This window comes from Eumetopias jubatus, unplaced genomic scaffold, assembly GCF_037043125.1.
Source record: "Eumetopias jubatus isolate StellerSeaLion01/CBP00866 unplaced genomic scaffold, mEumJub1_p1.0 scaffold_11, whole genome shotgun sequence".
Lineage (NCBI taxonomy): Eukaryota > Metazoa > Chordata > Mammalia > Carnivora > Otariidae > Eumetopias > Eumetopias jubatus.
Genome location: NW_028274817.1, coordinates 19,686,575 through 19,698,090, shown reverse-complemented (window position 1 = coordinate 19,698,090; position 11,516 = coordinate 19,686,575). Strand labels below are relative to the sequence as shown.

At 57.4% G+C, this 11,516-nt stretch overlaps 1 protein-coding gene across 1 annotated transcript; it reads right to left on the bottom strand.

Moving 5' to 3' along the window:
- Window positions 1-1,424: 1,424 nt before the first annotated feature.
- APLN (apelin) lies at window positions 1,425-7,836 on the bottom strand. The gene is made up of 2 exons (XM_028122700.1): window positions 7,770-7,836; window positions 1,425-1,591 (listed from the first exon to the last, which is right to left on the bottom strand). Exons 1-2 carry the CDS (start codon window positions 7,834-7,836, stop codon window positions 1,425-1,427), a joined length of 234 nt encoding a protein of 77 aa, XP_027978501.1.
- Between the last annotated feature and the right edge of the window lie 3,680 nt (window positions 7,837-11,516).

The following is an 11,516-nucleotide window of genomic DNA, read 5'->3' as shown; positions in this document are numbered from 1 at the left end:
ACTAGCAGGCAAGGAAGGGATGGAGCGAGTTGGGGGTGAGGTGGGGGGCAGTGTTAGGAGACACAGAGAGGTGACGAAGTACTTCATGGCCCCTCTCCTTCACCCCTTCCGTGAGCCAGACACGGCAGGAGGATAAGGCTACAGCAGCTATTCCTCTTCTCCAGTGCTTTCCCTCTCCCCTTCAGCAGAGGACCGAGCCCCATTCCAATGCCCCACAAGGCGCCTGGTCTGCATCCCAATCGATGGCCCAGCCCGTCTAACCAGCACCTCCTTGCCGGGTGAAGGGTCCACGTGACTCGAAAGCCTGGGACCTGCTGAGCCCACTGAAGAAGGGAGTGTCCCCCCCCCCAGCCCCCAGGGCACCAGTGAGGTGAGGAAGGAAGGGCTGGGCGGAAGCTTCTGCTGTTGGACTGGGGATGGGGGAAGACGACTAGAGGAAGGGGAGAGCTGGGGAGAAGGCCAGCCTTCCAGTGCTGGGTCTCCGAAGTCAGTCCAGGCATGGGCCAGGAAGAGGGGCTGAATGGATCCGTGGGAGAGAAAGGGAATCATCCGAACTAGGGGCAGGATCATGCCATTCGGGGAAGCCGGTGGGTGAGAAGAGCCGGGACCGTCAGCAGCGCGGACAGGGGCGAGAAGAGAGGCGAATGGGAGTGAGGGCTCCAGAGAAGCAGACCAATCTATGGAATAGCCAGAGTTGCAGGGGGTGGGCACTCAGGAGCCCCTTCAGTCCTAAAGAGACAAAAACGACCAGCGAGAAGTCACGGACATGTCTTAGGTCAAAGGAACCAGCCAGGAAAGCAAAGGAGACAGCCTTCATTCCCCTCTCTCCACAACCCTGAACCTAAAGCCCAAGGTCCCTGAGTTGGTGCCACCTTGTCCAGGCCACAGGGGCGAGACAGCAGGCCAGGCCTCAGGGGCAAGCTTAGGCCCTGCTTTCTCTGCTACTGCCTTGGATTTTTCTTTCTTTCTCATGGCTCTGGGCAACTCTCTTCCTCATCTCTGCCTGCTGCCCCGCAAGGCTCTCTGCCTCCCTCCCCTCCTCTGGTGAAGATCCACCCTGCACACCAGTAGGATACCCTGAGGCATCCCTCTCCAGCTCAGCAAGGCCCCTCCGGGACTTCTAGAACTCTCCAACTGGGCCAGCCTGCCCATCCCTGGGCAGCCGAGTGGAGGGGAGCTGGCACCCCATTCCTGGGGAGTCAGGAGATTGGCTCCAGGTGTCAAGCCTCTCTCTGGGCCTCGGTCTCCATGTCTGTAAAATGAAGGGGTAAGATGGGTGCTTTGTAAGCACCTACATTGTGTGCGGGGCCAGAAGGGCTCGGTGCAGGTGTCTGCCCAGCAAGAAGCAGCAGGGTCCCCCAACTTCCAGGCTGTCCCTCCCCAGCTCCTTCCACCCCCACTGACCAGAGGCTCAAGTACCTGCTTCAGAAAGGCATGGGGCCCTTGTGCGAGAGGCGCGGCCGCTGGCGGCGGAATTTCCTCCGACCGCCCTGCCAGGGCCCCGGTCCATTCCGTGATCCTCTGGGCTGCACCAGGTGGCGGACATTGCCCTCCTCCAGCCCCCTGCCATCAGAAGGCTGCAGCAGGGGCCCTGCAGGAAGAGGGAAAGCCTGTTAGCCAGGAGGGCTGATGCGGACAGGCAGGGGGCCGCAGGCTCGTGGTAGGGGGCCAAGTCTCCACGAGGTAGTATTCAACAAGGCTTCTCTTTGGTTTTATCTTCCATCTTGAGGAACAGTTTGCAATTTTTACACTGGCCTGGGCCAAAACCTACTACTCACATCTTGCAATTTATGGAGCTGACTTTAGGTCCTTTTGGCAGTTCTACCATGTTTCCGGCAGGCACAAACATGTTCTCCGTTTAGAACATCGGAGGGGGGTACAGCGTGGGGCATATGTCTGTACTTGGTCAGGGCACAGCAAGCGATAACTTCCCATTGCCCCCTTGCAACGGATACACTGAAAACATTTCACACGTACAATGAAACGAATCCCCGTACCACCAGGTACCCATCACCCAGATTCAACCGTTATCCAGGTGGAGTGCCATAGGCTTTAGTTATCCCTTTTCTGTTTTTCTTTGTGGAAGTATTTTACAGCAAATCCAGAACATCATGTCATTGGACTCTGACATCCTTCAGTAGACAGGTGACCCACTTTTGAGTACTTGAGATCTCATACCTCACCCCTGGGCATCTCCGCGGTGTTTAAGCATCCCTGAGGCTCCCGTGCTCCTTGTGACCTCCCTGTGGGTATGGCTGTTGGGGGGGGGGGGTTGTAGAGACTGTGTGCTTTAAGCTGGGCTCTATCCGGCCTGTGACCACATTTAGAGGCCAATAAATATTATCTGAATGAATGAGTGAACCAATGAGTGAATGGTCACTTGAAGCGGCAAGTCTGTGCATCAGGAGGGGTGTGGGCTGCTGCAGCCAGCACCTCCCCACCGAATGCCCTACCTCCTTTCATCCCCACATCACAGCCCAACCCTGTGTCTGATGTAAATTCCTTCCACTTAAATCCCAGTTGACTTCTCCTTGGCTCTCTGGGGCTCTGCTCTACATCTGCCCCCACCTGGCGTAGAGCAGAAGCCTCCTGATGCCAGGCCAAGCCCTGACAATAGAATCCGAGTGGTGCTGGGTGTTCTTGGGTGCAGTGAGGGAGAAGGCACCTGGGCTGGCTCTCACCAATGCTGCAGCACAACCAGGGGAGGGGAGATTTTACTCCAGAAACAAGCCTGGCCTCTGGAAGCAGGCAGAACAGGGAGACGAGATGGTGCTGGGCAGAAGGCGGACTGCAGGGAACTTGAGCCATGCCCAGTCCGGGGCTGCGCTGGCCTGCAGAAATACGGCTTCTGAGGTCAGTGATCACCAATCCCAGTCTCTCTCCTCCCACACCACCGGATTTGCCTTCAGTTATATCCCTGCCCCTGAAGCTCCATTTCCATCCATCCAGGCATCCCCACAACTAGCTCACAGTTTCCATATCACCACCCGTTGGCTGCTAGCCCCCCAGTCATACCCCTGGCTGATCTTCCTTTCCCTCCTCCTGCCTCCAGCACCCCCATGCTCTGGGTCCTCTGTTGGCTCCTTGGCCCTAGTGATTCTTCCTCCGGTTGCACACAATTTCCAGGCATTTCTCCTCCTCTTGGGCCAAAAGCAGGCGAGGTTTGTTCTTCGGGCCCTCCCCACCCAGGCTCCGGGGCCCTGCTGCTCTCTCAAGACACGCAAGCCCTGGGGCGGCTGGGTGGCTCAGTCGTTAGGCATCTGCCTTCGGCTCAGGCCATGATCCCGGGGTTCCGGGATCGAGCCCCGCGTCGGGCTCCCTGCTCCGCGGGAAGCCTGCTTCTCCCTCTCCCACTCCCCCTGCTTGTGTTCCCTCTCTCGCTGTGTCTCTCTCTGTGTCAAATAAATAAATAAAATCTTAAAAAAAAAAAAGACATGCAAGCCCACTGCGCACATGCACACACTCTAGTCCTCCACCTGCTTTCCCCAAGAAAAGTCACAGGCCGGGCAGGACCCCACTGTTTACCAGCCACATTTCTGTGCTTCTGGTTGGGGTGGGTTAATGTGTCAGCTCCTCCCCCAGTGAGAATTAAAACCCATCACCTAACGAGAATGAAAACACAAATTATATTCACACTTTGGGGCCGTGGGGCAGGAAGCCACTTCTGTCTGTCATAAAGCCATTTGCAAAAGGGCTGGGCCAGGGAAGGAGAGAGGAGGGAAGGACCTTCACTAAGCCCCCAGCCCCACCCCTGACCTCAGCAGCTGCAGCTTCTGCCCTATGTTTCGGGGTCCTCTCAAGGCTCTCCCTGACCACTGAGGGGGGCAGGAATGATGCTGATGAGGAGTCCGTATGAGAGGCGCACTCGGGGCAGGAAGGCCTGTGCTAGGGTGTGGCCAGGCACAGGGAAGGACCCTCCTGGGGCCTTGATCCTGCGAGGCCTTGTTCTTGAGTCCGTGCCCTCCACTACTGGGGTGGAGTGGGAGTGCGCCGATGGCACAGGTGACAGCCCCAGCGGTAGAGTGGGCATGGAGAAGAGAGACATGGTACCCAGATGGGGAGGGCATCACCTCCACGTATTCAGCACCCAGGACTGCGAGTGTTGGTGGCAGTAAGGGAGGGAGGGCTAGGGGTGAAAGGCCCTAAGTAGGCGGAGGCCGAGAACCAGGATGGGGAACGGAGATGGTAGCTCAGACTCCAGCCAGGGAGACATCTCGACTCCAAGCCGGCAGAGAAGAACTGCCTCGGGCCGCCTGAGCACTCAGCCAGGCCCTAGAGAACGGCCACCAGGAGCTCCTGGCACATTGCATCCCATTGGGTGGGGGGCTCACTGTCTTCTTTGCAGCCAGAAGTCTGCAGCTCCTCCCACACCCTGATCCCATCACCCTCCTGGCTCCTCCAACTTTGGATTCTGAGTCCGGCTCACCCTAAGATAAGCTGACACCTGAAACCCGGGCTTTATGCCGTCCAGTTCAGAGGCTGTTGATGCGCATCACTGCAGAGGTCCTGGCTGTACAAAAGAATTCCCCTTTCAGAAACGGGGGCCGTCCTCAGTGCACTTAAATATTTTCTTCTAATTCATTTGCTACTTAAAGGGAGGCTGGGGGCAATCCCCCAAAGAATCTGAAGCCTAGAGGGACTGGAGCCCCTGCTCTCTGAAGCACCGTCGGAATGAAGCCTCAGCATCTCTACGCTGAGAACGGCAGTCAGGGGTGAACAGGGTTTGACTTTCATGCGGCCTGAACTCCAACCCTGCCAGCGCACAAAGAGGTGCGTGTGACTTTTCAGGAACGTGCCAACCTCACCAGGAGTGATGCATCTGCCTCCTGTCTTGCCATCCAGTCTATCTTGTGTCTGCTTTAAAAGCCCAGCTCCGGTGGGGCCCCCCACTGGCTATGCCCCCTCCTGGTATTGCAGGTCTCTCCCTGCTGAGGCACCCGTCCTTGGTCCGCTCAGCCCTCCACCCCAGCGCCCCGAGCTGCCTTCCCGGGCCAGCCTTGCTGCCCTTGCACACGTCACGCTCTGGCAGCCTGGCCCTCCACTTCACTTGCGTTAGTCTTTTGCCAGAGAGAGGCCCGACTCAGGTTACAAGAGTGCTTGGAGCTTAGGGACTGGGGATGGAGTAGAGGTACCCGCTCCCCGAGAGGGTGACATACAGTAGGCTGGTCTCACACTAGCACTGTAACTGCAGGCTCTGAGCTAGGGCCAAGGAGGAGGAGAAAGGTGCTCAGACAAGACCAAGAGACACTTGGCCCTGGCCCAGGAGCTCTCAGACTCAGAAGAGCAAGGCGTATCTCAGGTCAGGAAGCAGTGGAGGAGTTTGTATGTGTTCAGTGAATTGGGGGGGGGGGCACAGACATTCCAAGTCAGGAGAGAGTGTATTGTGGAGGAAGCAAGGTTTTCAGGCCTGGGAAATTCTTTTTAATGATTTATTTATTTGAGAGACAGAGAGCAGGAGCGGGAGGGGCAGAGGGAGAGGGAGAGAGAATCTCAAGCAGACTTCCCTCTGAGCGCAGAGCCTGATTGGGGGGGGGGAGCTCAATCTCACGACCCTGAGATCACGACGTGAGCAGAAACCAAGAGTTGGTCACAAAACCGACTGTGCCACCCAAGCGCCCCCAGGCCTGGGACTTTGACTGGAGACTCTGGCTGGGGAGAGCATGCAAGTCTGGGCCAAGGGCAAGGTGGTTCCGGGGTCCCTGTTTCTGACCCAGGGTAGGAGGCAGGAGGAGCAGGACATGAGTACCTGCACCCTTGGCTGGTGGCCACCTACAAGGAAGCGTCCCTCCTTGGCTCCTAGAGATGTCATGGGATGGAGAAGGCAGTGAGAGCCTAGCATCCAGTGCTAGGCTTAAGCAAAATGTGAGGGCAACAAATTTACCCAAATAAGGGCACAAAGGTAGATGCCCTAGTGAAGAAGGGCAAATTAAAGCAAGAGGTGACAGGGTCTGCACTGAACACAAGTGTTCCCTCCCCTTGAAACTAGCTGTCCCCTTTCCCAGCTGGACCCCTAAAGGGTCCTAGTACTGGTCAGTTGCCCAAGGGTCTCCCCACAGCCTCTGGGGGAGCACCAAGTATGCAGATCAGGAAGCCCCAGCTTCCTCCAGGACACCCTCTCTGTACCCACTCTTTCTCCCCCGACGGTACCACTTTGGACCGTTTGCCAGTGGTGGTGTCCTGTGGGTGTCTTGTCTTGCCGACTGCATTGGATGGTAGGTGCCTGGAGGACAGGCCCATGAGGTGTCCTTCATTCCTATCTTTTGCTCTCTGTTCGCCTGCCTGACAGGAGTTTCTGAGGAAAAGCCTGCTCCCTTCTTACCAGGGAAGAGGCTCACGCAGCACTTGGGCCCTGAGGAAGAAGACCCCTAGACAGCTAGCTGAAGGCAGGGTGTGCCAGAGCTAACCGATGCACCTTCCTGAGAAGCCAGGCAGCTCCCAGGGCGAGGGCAGTGCCAAAAGGCAAGAGCAGAGAGAGAAGGCAGCCTACAAAGAGAGGTGGAGCCCCGCCCGGCCCCTCAGAGGCTCCTGGGCTGCAGGCCCCCCTCCTGCTCTGGAGGGTCTGGAACTAGGTAGGGCCCCATCCCCTTCATCTAGGAAACCTGCTGCCTGCCCTCTCCTTCCCTCTGCTCCCACCTTTCTGCGGCTCCAGCCCTGGCACTGGCATTCGTCCACCTGGGCTTGGCCTTGCCCTTCTGTGGTGCCAGGCAGGCAGCAGTGAAAGCCAGATCACAGGACTGAGGCAGCTGGAGGCAGGAGCTGACAGCCCCAGGAGACACTGACGCACGGGGGACAGGCAGCCTGGGCTGAGGCTACCAGGGCATCGGCGGGGACCGGGTCTAGGGAGGGCAAGGGAGCACCGGTGCCAAATATGCCAGGTGGGGGGCGTGGTGCAGGTGGGGCAGAAAGGGGTCCCCCTCCCAGAATTGCATGGAGGTGTCAAGTCAGGCGCATGTTTCCCGGTTTGGTGCCTGGGGCTGATGAGTAAAGGCCGGAGCCAGGATATCGAAGAAGGAGGCCCTGGGCGGGGTGGGGGGGGGGGCGGTGTGCGTGGGGCGGGCCTCCTGTGCGGGAGCAGGAGAGCGGACCAGATCGGAGCTTGGGGAAGAGAAGACCAGCCTGGCCCGGCGCTGCCCGGCTCGGCCCGGGGAAGGCTGCCTTGGCTCACATGCAGGCTGAACAGAGCAACAGCCGGGCTCCACGCCGCCGCCCCCGCCGCGCGCTCCTGCCTATGCAACAAGTGTCACGTCTGCATCTTGGCACATCATCCCGAGTGGCCCGCGCCCCGGCACCCGCGCGCGGCCCCTAACGTCCAGGGGCCGGAAAACCTTCAACTCGGGAGGCCAGGCCACCAGGCTCAGGTCAAGCTCCCTCCACTGATCCACGGGGAGCGGGACATGCTCCCCCCCCGCCCCCCGCCACACACACATACCCTCCACCACGTGGGGGTACAGGGCGCGGGACGCTGGACGCACGCCCGCGGCCCTGAGCTCCTCGGACTTCGAGGGGCCGCCGGGAGGGGCAAGGCGCCGGGCGGGTGACGCCCGAGACCGAGGCGAGCGCCCTTCCCGGAGGAAGCGGTCGCCCCGGGCCGGCTGGGTCCCTGGCCCAAGGCGCCCTGTCAGTCAGTCGGCGACCCGGCGCGGCCGGCGCGTGGCTGCTCCCGGGAGGCGGAGAGCGCGCGAGCTGGGGGCGGAGGGAAGGGAGCGCGTCGGCTGCGGTCCAGGAGGGCGGCGAGGGGCGCGCGGGCGAGCGGCGGGGCACGCACTCACCTCCACACGCCGCAGTCAGGGAGAGCCAGAGCAGCAGGAGCGCCTGCACGCAGCGCCGCAGATCCATGCTGCTCCTCGGCCGCGCCGCAGCGGCCCCGGGGCCGGGGGCGGGGGGGCAGGGGAGGCCGGGCGCCCCGAGGCGGGGAAAGGCGCGAGCCGCGGACAGTGCGTGCGTGCGGGCGCGGAGCTCGCGTGGCTCCCCGGCTGCGCCGCGCGGGCTGGCCGCCTATAGCGCTCGCTCGCCGCCTCCTCTCCGGCAGCCTCCCTCTCCTGCCGCGGGGCAGCGCCGCCAAGCTGGCCTCCGCGGGCGGCTCCGGGGACGACGGCGAGCTCTTTCCAGGAGGCTGGCTGCTCCGCCGAGGCTCCGAGTGCCCCTGGCCCAGGCTGCCAGCGAGAATGCTCCCCGCTCACTCCAGGGACTGCATTTTGTAGCTTGTGGCTTGGCCGCGAGCCCACTTGGTCATGTGGTCATCGGGAGGGCTCGAGGGGGGGGCAGGAAGAGGGAGAGGGAGCGAGCCTCCCGCACCGCCCCCCTCCCGGCACGCATTCTGCAGCCCCAGCCAGGGCGCGAGAGGGAACCTCGAGGTGGCCCCACAACAAAGGCGGCACGGCCGCTCCGACAACCCACAACCGCTCCCAGGACAATGCCCGCCTGGCCGGGGGCCAGAGGGTTTTGGAGACCTGAAGGATTTCAAACACAGGAAGCTTTTGGGGCGGTGGAGGGGCACACTTAATCTTTCTCACCTCGCTTCCTTAACGGCTGTCAAGGAACCTGGGCGCTCCAGGGAGGACCTGGCCCAGGCTGCCCCCACTCATCCCCTCCGCCTCTGCCCGGCTCCTTCCCGCTGCCACTCCCCAGCCAAGACCCACCCCCGCCCCACTAGCCCTTCTTTCTCCTCTGCATCTTCAACTGGGTTTGTATTGGGCGGTGACTGCCTAGGTTTGTGCCCAAGACTGCTTAATTGTCCAGGGGGCGGGTCCCCAGGAGGCACCCTCTACCTGGAATGCTCACCCCCCCATCCTGCCTCCCAGTTCTTCATTCTTGCAATAGCACCTCGAATTCCATCTCATCCAGAAGACTTGCGGGGGTAACAGTAATCCAGGAAGGGCTGCCCCGCCTACGGGGGGGGGGGCTCCTCCTCGCCTTTGGGACAAACAGCAACTTCTAGGGTGTTCCCTTTCTTGTTCCCCATCATCATGAGGGGGACAGTTTACCCAACTCTGAACAGTCTAGGCTGGATTCATTTTGCCCCTACTTGGGATTCCCCTTTGTAAGTGGGTCCTGAAGTTTTTTGCCTTCCCAAGCTAGACTGTCAGCTCTTACAGGCTGGGAGCTCCTAAGGCAAGGGACTGCCTCTTTCACCGGGCTGGGAACCCACTAAGACAAGACCTTGTCTTCTCATTCTTCTGCATCTTTCCAAAGTCCCCAGTATCGGACTCTGCACATAGGTGGCACTCAACACATGTCAAAAGACTACTTCGAAAGGTGTTTCCACATTTCAACTAGCCAGGCAGATTCTTGAAGTGCAGGTCCAGCTTTACACACAAAAATACATTGGACAGTATATATGTGTGCCACAAACGATGCGAGAGGCCCTGGTATATTTGAAATGTTTTTGAAATGTTGAAACAATCCAGTATATACACAATTTATTTATTGTCAGTCTCTCCCCCCACCCAAAACTGTCAGCTCCACGAGAGAGGGAGCTCTGCTTCGTTCACAGCTGTAGCCCCAGACTAGAACGCTGACTGGAACAGGGTTGGTGCTCAGTGCATAATTTTGAATATATAAATGCACTTTTCAAAAATATCTCTATTGCCTCAATCAAGGCAGTGGGAAGGGAATAAAATAGAGTTCCTGTTACTTGTCTATGGCCCCGTTAGCCACAGTCCAGTAGGAAAAAGGCAGACATGTGAGGCAGAGCACCTCTCATCATCCATAATGCCTAGGCCGTGAGCAGTGGGCATTTATAATATGACATCACTTCCCCTGGTGCCATCCCCCTGGAAGGAGTCTTCCAATCAGGAGGAAAAACACCTGGCCTCTGGTCTCCACCCTTCTGTGCTGTAGGACCTTGCTAGTGTCACCTCCGTACTGGATTTCATGAGGATGATCATTTCTACCCTCCCCTCTTCAGGGTTGTTATGTGGTTAAATGAGATAACGTACCTGAAGGCACTGTGCAAATGGGGAATAAACCCTTGTAGGGTCGTTTTTAGGAACCGGGACCCTCCAGCCCCTGATTGATCAAGCCTGTTTGCTCCCAACACTAGGTTAATAGAAGCATTTATATTGAATCACACCTTTACTAGGGTGTGTGTGAGCTATTTGCTAAGCAGTTAGAGCTGCGCTTTCCAATATGGTAGATATGAATAACATTTAAAATAAATTGAAAAAGTAATTTCCTCCGTGGCACTGGCCTCATTTCAATTGCTTAGTAGCAACTTGTGGCCCGTGGCTACTGAATTGAACAGCACAGAATAGAAGCTTCCAATCGTTGCAGAAAGTGCTATCAGACAGTGCCGGGTTAAAGCACCTCATTCATTCTTCCTTTTTCTGTAATCCTTTTTCCCACATTACCTAATCTTCAAAATGTGCAAGGGAAAAAAAATACGAAAACAAACCAATAGTGTTTAAGGCAAGCAGCATTCAGTAAATAGAAGGCATGCATTTAAAAGCAAGATTTAAAGAGCTGAACACATGGGAGAATCATGTTTTAATCTAACCCTTCTCACCATTTAACCAAATTGCATCCATTTTTCCAGTCCCGGATCCAAGATCTCATCTTCCTCCTCTCTCAGGCCACTCTCGCCTGCCGAGACTTTGCCCTCTTCGTAACAGCCATGGCTCTGCCTTTCATTGGCAGTCACTCCTGCAATGAGTTGGGAGCACTTTTGTATTTGCATGCCCTGCTTTGTGGGGCTGTGAAGAGGGTCCACCACCAGCATACCTTCTGGAATTGAGGCACATGAGGCAAGGACTGCAACTCCGGTTGCTCACTCTGAAACCCCCATGGGCTCCCATATATCTTAATGTCATATTCAAAGGACGGGTTTTCAGATCTGTCTCCCTCACCGGACTTTAAGGTCACGGGAATGATTGTACCTAAGACAGTGCCTAGCACATAGCTGGCACTTGGAAAGTGCTGGTCGAAGAGATAAACTGTTGGCATAACTCTGTGCTGCCTTTATTCATTTGTTCAGGAAGATGAGACTATTGAGTTAATATCAGCAAATAAATGTTTTAAGGTGTTTCTTCAGGGGTGAGGAGGAGGTATATGAAACCAGCCCCACTCCCCTGCCCCAAGGCAGCAAATAGCTGTGACGTGCATTGTTGCACGTGAGGATTGGGTCAGGGCCAAGATTCAGTTTCCAATCAAAGTCAGGGGCAATCCTGGGGGCAGGGGTAAGACTCAGTGTATTACTGGGCACAGAGATGAGATAACTGACCTATGCAAAGCCATTCTGTGACTTGTCACCCTCATCACTGCTGTGCACAAGCTGTTTAGCATTGCTTAGTGTCCTATGTCGTCACCACCACCACCATTGGTTGCTGCCGTTCCGTTGCCTCATCCAGCTCTCTGTCCTCTGGGTTTGAGCGAGCACTGTGCTCTATTAGAAAGAACTCAGCTTTTGGAATTTCAAATAACTGAATTCAAATTCCACCTCCCCAATCTCATTTGTTAACTGTGTAACCTTGGGAAAGTTATCTAACCTCTCTGAGACTCCGTTTCTTCAGCTGTTAAAT